The following is a 12,039-nucleotide window of genomic DNA, read 5'->3' as shown; positions in this document are numbered from 1 at the left end:
GTCCCTGTTTGCAGACGACATGATTGTATATCTAGAAAACCCCATCATCTCAGCCCGAAATCTCCTTAAGCTGATAAGCAACTTCAGCAAAGTCTCAGGATACAAAATCAATGTACAAAAATCACAAGCATTCTTATACACCAATAACAGACAAACAGCCAAATCATGAGTGAACTCCCATTCACAATTGCTTCAAAGAAAATAAGATACCTAGGAATCCAACTTACAAGGGACATGAAGGACCTCTTCAAGGAGAACTACAAACCACTGCTCAGTGAAATAAAAGAGGATACAAACAAATGGAAGAACATTCCATGCTCATGGGTAGGAAGAATCAATATCGTGAAAATGGCCATACTGCCCAAGGTAATTTATACATTCAATGCCATCCCCATCAAGCTACCAATGACTTTCTTCACAGAATTGGAAAAAACTACTTTAAAGTTCATGTGGAACCAAAAAAGAGCCCGCATTGCCAAATCAATCCTAAGCCAAAAGAACAAAGCTGGAGGCATCATGCTACCTGACTTCAAACTATACTGCAAGGCTACAGTAACCAAAACAGCATGGTACTGGTACCAAAACAGAGATATAGATCAATGGAACAGAACAGAGCCGTCAGAAATAATGCCACATATCTACAACTATCTGATCTTTGACAAACCTGAGAAAAACAAGCAATGGGGAAAGGATTCCCTATTTAATAAATGGTTCTGGGAAAACTGGCTGGCCATATGTAGAAAGCTAAGAGTGGATCCCTTCCTTACACCTTATACAAAAATTAATTCAAGATGGATTAAAGACTTAAACGTTAGACCTAAAACCATAAAAACCCTAGAAGAAAACCTAGGCATTACCATTCAGGACATAGGCATGGGCAAGGACTTCATGTCTAAAACACCAAAAGCAATGGCAACAAAAGCCACAATTGACAAGTGGGATCTAATTAAACTAAAGAGCTTCTGCACAGCAAAAGAAACTACCATCAGAGTGAACAGGCAACCCACAAAATGGGAGAAAATTTTCGCAACCTACTCATCTGACAAAGGACTCATATCCAGAATCTACAATGAACTCCAACAAATTTACAAGAAAAAACAAACAACCCCATCAAAAAGTGGGTGAAGGATATGAACAGGCACTTCTCAAAAGAAGACATTTATGCAGCCAAAAAACACATGAAAAAATGCTCACCATCACTGGCCATCAGAGAAATGCAAATCAAAACCACAATGAGATACCATCTCACACCAGTTAGAATGGCAATCATTAAAAAGTCGGGAAACAACAGGTGCTGGAGAGGATGTGGAGAAATAGGAACACTTTTACACTGTTGGTGGGACTGTAAACTAGTTCAACCATTGTGGAAGTCAGTGTGGCGATTCCTCAGGGATCTAGAACTAGAAATACCATTTGACCCAGCCACCCCATTACTGGGTATATACCCAAAGGATTATAAATCATGCTGCTATAAAGACACATGCACATGTATGTTTATTGCGGCACTATTCACAATAGCAAAGACTTGGAACCAACCCAAATGTCCAACAATGATAGACTGGATTAAGAAAATGTGGCACATATACACCATGGAATACTATGCAGCCATAAAAAATGATGAGTTCATGTCCTTTGTAGGGACATGGATGAAATTGGAAATCATCATTCTCAGTAAACTATCGCAAGGACAAAAAACCAAACACCGCATGTTCTCACTCATAGGTGGGAATTGAACAATGAGAACACATGGACACAGGAAGGAGAACATCACACTCTGGGGACTGTTGTGGGGTGGGGGGAGGGGGGAGGGATAGCTTTAGGAGATATACCTAATGCTAAATGACGAGTTAATGGGTGTAGCACACCAGCATGGCACATGTATGCATATGTAACTAACCTGTACATTGTGCATATGTACCCTAAAACTTAAAGTATAATAATTAAAAAAAAAAAAAAATTGAGTGGTCCCTTAGCCCATTCATGGTCACTCCTTTGGCCATTTCGGGTACTTACTTGCCAGATTGGAGTGCTGCCAGGGAGTATCAGCCTCAGTTGCGGGCTGTGGGTTAGCACATGTTGGCACAATCATCAGTTGCACTTTACTCAAAAGTGTTGTTTCCTCTACCTCCATTTTGAAATGTGTTCTTGTCTTGTAATTTTTCTCATATGGTTTGATTCAGGATCTGAAGAAAGCCATTTTGGAAGATATGGTGAGGTTAGGAAAAGAAAGTGGACTCCATTCTTTTGAGCAGGTAACTGTTACCTTCCCCATACTCGTTACAGCCCTTTAGGCAGTGATGAAAATTAAATTAACCCATGGTGACCCTGACCTAGATTCCTGACTTTTCATGGTGTGGCCCGCCAGCAGGCTGTGTACCAGTGGACCCCTGAAGGCCTGTTCCAAGCTGCCTCCTGAACCAAAATAGGTCACATGTCAAAAGAGATTGCACTCGTCCTTATAATTACAAACTTTCATAAGGCTGAAATAATACCCTAGCTGTCACTAGCAAATCATGTGTACATGATCTGTCTTCCAAGCTTCCTGCATTACCGAAGACGACAGTCCTATCTTATTTTTATTTTTGTGGGGACCGTCTTCTTGGCTTCAGCAGACAAGCTTACTTGTTAGGAGGACACTGGAAAGATTGGTCTCCTCGGGCCAGTGATCTGTCAGCCCAGCATGCCCTCTGTAAAGAGGAGGAAACAGAATGCTTTGGGAGAGGACACAGCAGTCCTCCAAGACTTTTTTTTTTTCTGCAAGGTTGGGTTCTTACTGTAATTGAGCTCATAAGCATACTTAGTCTGACTTACATATATAATTTATACATCCTCTTTTGTCAAAAATTCAAAGAGAAAAATGCTTCAAATGGAAAAATATTAATATACTGATTTTTAAAATTTCCTTATATTTAAAATAATTGTTTTTCATAAGATAAACATTTCATGAAAATAATTGTTTTTCATACAAGTTTGTTTCCCCAAATTTAGTGACAGGGGTCTTCAAGTTTGACAAGAATCTTTAAATTTTGTATGTTCACTTAATAACCTAAAAACATTTAAAACCAGTTTAAAATATAAAACTCTTATAGTGCTTTAATTTGCAATTTAAAAAAATTTTCATGGATTAAAATTTTATTTTTTTAGTTTCAAACTATGGAAATCTAAGCATAGTTTCAGGGTCTAAAAATACTGTTTTTCTTTAAAAATAGATCTTTATATTAATCCATTTTGAGAAACACTGCTTTACCCTCAACTGTCAGTATGTTTTAGGGCAATTTAGGCCTGGGTAAATAAATATTTTTTAAAAGTATGGAATCTGAGGCATTCAGGCAAGTTACATTTATCTTTCTAAAAGAAAAAGGTCAATTTTGGCATACGAACTGACTTCATTGCCCTTCCTCAGTGGAGAGTTGTGTGATGGGATCCTCTGTGATCATGTAGACCAGGGACCACAAATGAGTGGTCGTAGGCCTGGTTGGTCTGGGCCTACGTGGATTTGAAGGGCTGACTGCAGCCTAAGCTGCAGTTCCCGCGGACATCCTGGTGCATTCACAAGGCCTGCACGCCCCCTGCTGGTGTTTGGATGCGGGACCTGTCCCAGGGCACACAGAGTATCATGACACCCAGATTCCTCTTCATGGAAAAAAATACCAACTCTTAAGATTATGCTTAAAAGGGACCTTTAGTTAAGTTTCCAGTGTTAACCATTGCTCTGGTTAGAACTTTCACTGAGAGGAGACGAGTTCTTGACTTTCCACATGGCGTTCGCAGAGTTTCTGCTCTAATAATCTGCCCTCACCATGGTAACCTCAAATACAGGGAAGTCATGTGGGATCTCAGAGGCCTTTAGTTTTATTGCCAAGGCTGTCGCCTTTTGATTTTCTCTGTTCTCATTCTCCTCTTTGTTGGTCTATGACATCCTCCCTACCATATCCAGTGTGTGCCGTCAGCTGACCGCAGGAAAGCAAAAACCAGGCCTCATGCCTGAGGAGGGTGTGCTCTCAGTTGTGATCCAAAGCTCAACATAAATTATTTCAGTTAATCCATAATCCATTGTCAGCTTGTCCTTTCCCTCTTCCTCAAAAATAATGGCCAATTAAGGCATAACTCTAATTAAACACACACATACACACACAAGTAACGAATTCAAGTTCAATATCCAAAGTTTAAGTCATTCAACAAAAGCTTTAGGAGTTCAGACTTACTGGGCTTGGTTGATCTGAATTAAACCTTGAATTAGAAAAACAAATGATGTAATTTAATTTCCAAGAACAGACAATTCCTAGAACTAGGCCAACCATTATTAATTTATGGAGATCTTTGGAAGATATATTTTAATGAGTAGATAGGTGGCTGGGAAGTATTTGGGCATACTTAACCATGATTTAAGCATTTGTTTGACATTTATATGCCTTATTAATTTGCATAGGTAATACAGTGTGAACTTTGACACTTGATAGATTTTTCAATTTCTGACTAATTAAGCACTTACTAAAAATATTTTATTGTATTTCCTGTCATTGAAATGAACACTTACCTAACCAATTTGCCTTTAAATAAGAAAATGAGCATTTCCCTAACTCATGTAATTGTTTTTTTTTTTACTTTATCTCTCCTGTTCTAAATTATTCACTCTGTGTTTATTATCTACAAGCAATATTGTGTTAAAGGATTTCATTAAGACCATTGAAAAACTTAAAATACTATGTCTCTAAAATTGTGAAAAGTTTATGCTTTTATGAGTTGGCATAAATGGACAATTTTGAGGAATTTTATTCCAATGCTATATTTAAATGTTACAGTATTTCTGAATTATTTTTAAAAATCCTGTAGCATCTCTTTTCAGTGAAAAGAGTATGGTTTCAGGAAGGAAAGCTAACATTGGGCATCTCCCTTTTTCTTTTCCCAACAAAAACTTTGTTAATTAAAAAATGGAAATTCCAGTTTTGTGAAGTGTGTGGCATAAAGAGAGAATAAGGACTCTCATACCTTTTTTCTAAAAGTTCACAATTCGACAGTTTGGCTTTATGAGAAAATAATTATTATAAAAAATGAACATGTGCTTTTATCATTGATTCACTTCTGAAAAAAACTATAGGTTTGTGGCCCATAGTTAAAGTCAGTGTCAGTTAAACAACTGGCTGACTCATTTTTTTCCACTTACTGCCTATATTTTTTAGTCACTCAAGCAGGTTGTATAGGTATTTTCATAGAAGGATTTAAATAGTTCAAGGGCCGTAGGTCAGACCAGACCAGGGACTGGCAGCCTACCAGCAGTGCCACTCTGACCTGCTCACTAAGGGACTGAAAGGTGAGCCCAGAGCAGGCTGCCATATTGCTTGGGCTTCTGCAAGGCTGTATTTAATGATATAGCCTCTTCTCAGGCAGAACTATTTTGTAGACAGCCACATGGAGTTGCAGATGTCCCACTCAGCCATTTAGGTTTGGGGAGGTAGCTGGCTCGGCAGATATTCCAAATCTACCTGTTGATGCTGTTCTTTCTACCTAAGATCATAATGTTTTCTTTTACATTTCTACTTAACCATATAAATGACATTATATACCTCTCCTTATGAAATCTACATTTCCAGTACTGTATTTTTTAGTAGTTTCTTCTTGTCACTGCTGGCTTTTCAAAGATACTCACCCCAAGTTCCCATACTGAACATAGACTCTTGTCCCAATTATACAATGTTCTCTACATGCTGTTAGGAATGCAGACAAACCGAAACCCAGGCTACAACACTGAGAAATTATATCTTGGCATTTGTATCTCCTTTTTAAAAGCATAGTATTAATTTTAATAACAAAAGAAGGTGGATAGATGGTTTGCACTTAACAGAAGTCTTCATGTGATAGTGCTTCTACAGAAAGAGAAATTTTTTTTGAAAAGTTAAGGATATTAGTACTGTCAATTTTTCAGTTTTTCATTTTGACAGTAAAGGTTAGTTACTACTGCATTAAATCCCGTAACTAAGATTAAATTTGATTTTGATTATGTTAATGTTTTCTTTAAGCTAATTAATTTTGTCATCAAATGGTGATGTCATCAAACTTATTTAAGTAGAACTTAGATGACATCTTATATAAAAATTGAGCATGCACAAAACATAAGAGCAGTGCTACTCAGTTTGGTTTAGGGCTTGAGCCAGAGCTTCTACACACACACTTTTCCTCCTAAGCACCTCACCTCATCTTCCCACCCTTCTCCATTTCCTTTCTACCCTTACCTATCTAAACCCCACTTCCGCACCATCCCCAGCAGTGGCCTCTGCAGATCACCTAGTTCTCAGTGCACTATGGTTTAAAAACGTCTTCCTTGGGACCTGTTTCCAATAAATATTGGGTCTCCTAGGATGGTTTATGTTTTGTAACAACAAATTAGGAAAAAAGTATATTCTACAGGGTACAAAGAACAGCAGCCCTATTCCTTACTGAATCTGTGCTTCTTTGAATGTCAAGCACACTGAGAGAGTTTTCAAACAAAACCCTTTTTACAATAACCATATCTGATTTTGAAACACTTGATGATACACATCTTTAGCCAAAATTTCCAGCTATTTAAGATGATACCTATCTTTAGCCATAGATGATACCATAAAGATGATGCCCATCTTTAGGCAAGATTTCCAGCTATTTAAATTGGATATCCTAGAAATCCCCTCAAAAACAATCTTCCCATTTCTCTTGGAGAGATTTTTCCAAAATGTGTATTCAGCCATGCCATTGCCCTAACTAAAAACCTTCAGTATCTTACTATTGTATTTGGAATAAAATTTGAGCTCCTCCATAAACTGGCTCATCTACCACTTTAGCTTCATCCCTCACACTCTTTGCCTCTTATTTTATGTAACAAGAAACCACTTAGAGTTCCCTTTTCGCACTCTGCCATTTCTCACTCCCATGGCTTTGTTTTGGTGTTGCCTCTGCCTATAATGCCCTTCTCCACCCACTTTTCCCCGTTTGCTGGTTAACTATAACCCATTATTTAACATCCATCTGATTTGGGAAGTCTTCCCTGACTGTCTCTCCCTCTCCCCTCCTATGCCTGAGATGGGTGCCCTTTATCTCATGCATACCATACTGATAATTGCCCAGTGTTTCTCTCTCTCCACTACTGGACGTGAATGTGCGCTCCCTAAGGTCAGAGGCATTCATGATTCCTCTTTGTATCCTCAGTGCCTGGCATAGAGTAAGCAACTAATTCATTTCTGTTGACTGGCTAAATGAATGAATAGGAAGGAAAAAAGTTGGCTTTTAAATACGTAAAATAGGCTGAAATGTTCTCAACATAATTTTGACTTAGCATAATGTCTGCATGTCAATATATCTACTCTCATGTGCCTGTTTGCTTTTTACTATGTATACTATAAATACTGTGTTCTATTCCTGTTAAAGGTGTATTCTGCATTTGGTTTTTAGGTTAAAGCCATTCACATCCATTCTGACATGTTCTCAGTTCAAAATGGCTTGCTGACACCAACACTAAAAGCTAAGAGACCAGAGCTGAGAGAGTACTTCAAAAAACAAATAGAAGAGCTTTACTCAATCTCCATGTGAAGTTCAATGAAAGTTCTTCTCAGTATAATGGACTGTGTAGCAATATTATAGTTATTCTTGAAAGTAATGAGTCAAAATGACACAGCTGAAAATGAATAAGCATCTGATTTTATGACTGAGCCTTTACCTGTCCCAAGAGGTCTTTAACAATATTTTCTCTATCATCAATGAGTACACTTTATTTTTATTATTAAAATGATATTGTGGTGGGCTGCTAAAAATATCGCAAATGGCAATGTAAAAATCAAGACATTTTCTCAAGAACTGTGTACCACTAAAAGTAATATATTGTCAATGTTCACAGAACTATTAAACATAAAGGAAAAACATAAGTGATATATTGTACTTAATTATTTGTGAAACAGTAACCAGATGCAGCAAATATCTAGGCAATGTGGACTACCTCATTCAATAACTGATTGTCAAAATCACAATTAAATCAGACTTCAAAAATTAAAGCTAGGTATATAGAATCATGCTAAAACAAAACATGATAACTCATAGTCTACGTAACTTCAGAATCTTTAAACATGGCAATCCATATTGTCATATGTGAAAATTTTCTCTCTGATTTTTACTTTCATTCATAAAAAATGAAAATTCAGAAATTCTTTTTTTCCTTTTTGTTTTGAGACAGGGTCTGCTCTGTCACCTAGGCTGGAGTGCAGGGGCTCAATCATGGCTCATTGCAGTCTCCATCTCCTGGGCTCAAGCGATCCTCCTGTCTCACCTCCCAAGTAGCTAAGACTACAGGCACACGCCACCACACCTGGCTAATAGAAAATTTTTTTTTTAGAGATTTTGCTCAGGCTGGTCTCAAACTCCTGAGCTCAAGGGATCCTCCTGCCTTGGCCTCCCTAAGTGCTAGGATTACAGGCATGAGCCATTGTTCCCAGCCAAATTCAGATATTATTAAAACACATGTCATATTTATATAGTAACTTACCAAGACCTTTCAATACATTTTCTCATTTATTAAGCTCATTAAAGTATTCAGGAACTACCTAGAAAAAATATAATGTAAAACTATTCAAGGATAGTATGTGTATGTTCATGGACTTCTTATCATAATGAATTCTAAAAGACATCTGTTGACTCTACAATGAATGGATCCTTGAGGAAGACTTGGGAGAAGAAACTCAGAGTTATTTCTCAGGGTAGGCAGCAATTAATGTACCTACATTCCTTGCTGGGGTCTTCTAGTCTTCCATTCCCAATGTGCCCATGCTATGCCTGGAAACCCTATATGGTTGTAATTCTGAACAATTTCACTTTTTTTCCAGTAAGAATATCAAGGCACAAGGTGGGAAGGAGGGGATATTATTTCCAGGGAAAATAGTTTTTCAACAATATAACTTTGATAAACCTCTTTAAAATGCCCCAAGAAAACTTTTTAAGTCCATAGACAAAGAAATACCGCCTAATGGCATAATTCCATTCCTAAAATCTTTAAGTGTGCCGAAGTTTAACCACTAAAACCTCCTTTCTTGCATTATGTATTTAGACGCACCGTGTATTGGGGTGTCAATAATTTCTTCTAATTAAAGTCCAGATACTATGGACAGCAATTAAGTTCCAAGCTATAGATTGTGCCTCTGAAAAAGGCATGGACCCCAGGAAGGTGTTTTTCTTCTGTAGAGACAAGACTCTAAAAGCATATGAACAATCCATATGCAATTCGTGTGTTAATTTAAAATGTATGTGCTCAGTGTTTGTAGTCTAGAAGCTCCTTTCCCTTGGAGGAATGCCAGGCAGTTTGCAAAAATAAATGCTGTTAGTTAAAAACCACATAATCACATGGGCCTATTGAATAAATATGCATCAGTGATTATATACTTATATTTCAGTCTTGTCAAAAGTGAATCACAGTTTCATTTGATGTATTTACCCAGTCTTTTTATCCAGTCTTTCTTGGGCATATTCTCTCTGAAGACCCGCTGTTGCACTTCTAAATTTGACATTTAAGAAATGAGCTAGTTCTATACACACTGATTTTTAAAGGCGTTTCTGAATAAACTAATACTTAAAATGTCCAAAGTCACATCTGTACAGCATTAGATTTTTATATTTAATATATATTTGACTAATTAAAAGTGAAAATTGTTACCTGAACTGGATATTCATACTATTTTAAGGGCAAGTTGCTTACATTTCAATAACAACAAAAAAAGAATCTGTTTCCCATTGTCCTCCTACTCAACTAAAATTCATAGTTGGCTTTAAGTCCAAAAGAATTTTGAACAATGTGACATAAACAAGTAATTTAAAACTTATTTTGTTTTATTTATACTTTATAATAGATATGACAGATTATGGACCACTTAATATGTCTTCTTTTTGGCTGGGCACGGTGGCTCACTCCTGTAATCCCAGCACTTTGGGAGGCCGAGGCGGGCAGATCACGAGGTCAGGAGATCGAGACCATCCTGGCTAATACGGTGAAACCCCATCTCTACTTAAAAAATACAAAAAATTAGCTGGGCGTGGTGGCGGGTGCCTGTAGTCCCAACTACTCAGGAGGCTGAGGCAGGAGAATGGCATGAACCCAGGAGGCGGAGCTTGCAGTGAGCCAAGATCGTGCCACTGTACTCCAGCCTGGGCAACAGAGCGAGACTCCGTCTCAAAAAAAAAAAAAAAAAGCAAGATTTCTTCTTTTTGCCACTTAAAAGATCTTACATTTCTAGATTTCCACGTCTATGTGGAAATCATCACACTTGGGCCAATAAATGGGTTAGTTCAGATGTGCTGAGAAAAGTAAATAGTGTACCCTAAATATCTTGCATGTACATTTATCTATTTCTCTGTTTAATGCCACTTAATTTTGTAAGAAATGAGAAATGAACCCCTATGTATCAGTGGAAAAATCCTTCTTGCTTCAGATTTCCCAACTTTATTCTGGAGGAGAAAAAAATCTGTATTTCTCATTAACAGAGATAGAAAAAGGTGATGTACTTATGATGGTCACATTCATATTGGGCATTGGATCTATTTAAGCCTAGAAGTATAACAGATAATCAGTTCCTTAAGTGTAAATATGTTCTTAAATGTTCGGCCTTTTTATCTGTTATTCAAATGTATTAGTAATTCTCATATTTTGCAAACAGATCCTTTTGTGTATATTATAAAATATATACCAAATCTGTTTTTCCTTTTGCTGTGGAAGATGTCTTTATATAATATTGAGACTTCCCTTGCAAATGGGAGAGGAGACTCTGGTCAGGTATAGTATGTAGACCTAGCCCCATGTATGAGGAACTCATAAACTCAGAAATCCAAGGATTAAACATTTTATGTCTCCTTCATTTATGCAAGTCATGCTTTCATTCTACATGTAGTTAAAGCTACAAGTATGAGAAAAAATAGAACTTTCCATTGGAATTTTTTACAATCAGGTAGTGTTTTAGCAACTTCAAATCAGCACTTAATTTGATTGTATTACCTATTAAAGAACCAATAACCTTTCCTTTTTCTGCAGTAAAGAAAAGGAAATATCCTTTATTTTCCAAATGTATGAAGCATAAATGTGATATAGTTATTTAAAATATTAAATACTTTAAAATGAATGTAAAGAATGGGAAAATATATTTTTGCATGAAAACAGACTACTTACAAATGTGCTTAATATCTCAGGAAAAAAAAGAATGAATAACCATATATAAAATTGGTAAACTATAAATTGGCTGTATTTCCTTGCCGGTTCTAATTTTAAGGAAGCATTTACATGAAAAGAAAAAAGGTTCCTAGTAGTCTGAATTTCCTCTCGAGTATGCTAGAAAATACTTTCTGTGAATTTACAATTAACCGCAATAAGAAGTGGGTTAGCATTCAAGTAAGGTCAATACCCCAAATGAGAAATTCTTCAGTTAGAACACATTAATGGTTGTAACACACAGGCAGTAGATAAATATTTGAAATGTGAGCATTTCTAAACTTGGTCCCAAATGGAAAGGGTTTCATGAGGTGACAGTGGCTTTTAAACATTCATTTGACTGATTATTCTAATTTTCCTTGTTAAATCATTGCAACAGTTGCATGGGGGAAAATGGATATTTTTTGAAGAATTGCTTATTCTACTTTCAATTTTTAAAAATCGAGGGAATTAAAATATTACTTTTTTAAATATGCATAAAAGTATCTTAACTGTAATTACATTTTCAGTTGCTTTGTTATAATAGCATGCATATTAAATATAAAATGCATTTATGAAAATTTTTGTAAAAAATAAAAGATTTTTCATTTCTCAAAGATGCTTATGATTACTATTTTATATATTTACATAATATAATACCCTCATGTGAGTATATTTGGTAATTATCAATCACAGTTACTGCTTATGATAAACATAGTATCAAGCTACATTACCAATCAGTATACTTTACATCCGTACTCTACGTCCTCTGTTAAAGTTCCACAAACTCCAAGAACTTATGGTCCATCCAGAGAAAAGCTCCTCTGCCCAAGCCTCTGTTGGAATTTTTG

The 12,039-nt window shown here is 36.5% G+C and overlaps 1 protein-coding gene across 6 annotated transcripts in view; it reads left to right on the top strand.

Moving 5' to 3' along the window:
* The window catches only part of ACSL6 (acyl-CoA synthetase long chain family member 6), a 65,103-nt gene extending 53,298 nt beyond the window's left edge, over positions 1–11,805 (top strand). For all 6 annotated transcript variants that reach the window (XM_054555919.2, XM_063724241.1, XM_063724242.1 and 3 more), the window contains exons 20-21: positions 2,181–2,252; positions 7,423–11,805. In XM_054555919.2, coding sequence (XP_054411894.1) covers positions 2,181–2,252; positions 7,423–7,560 — 210 coding nt within the window. In that variant the 3' untranslated portion in view covers positions 7,561–11,805. The remainder of the gene's footprint in view (positions 1–2,180; positions 2,253–7,422) is intronic.
* The last annotated feature ends 234 nt before the right edge of the window (positions 11,806–12,039 follow it).

The sequence above is a fragment of the Pongo abelii genome, chromosome 4 (assembly GCF_028885655.2).
Source record: "Pongo abelii isolate AG06213 chromosome 4, NHGRI_mPonAbe1-v2.0_pri, whole genome shotgun sequence".
Taxonomy (NCBI): domain Eukaryota; kingdom Metazoa; phylum Chordata; class Mammalia; order Primates; family Hominidae; genus Pongo; species Pongo abelii.
The sequence above is the reverse complement of the archived record's forward strand: the minus strand, read 5'-3'. Positions and strand labels throughout refer to the sequence as shown.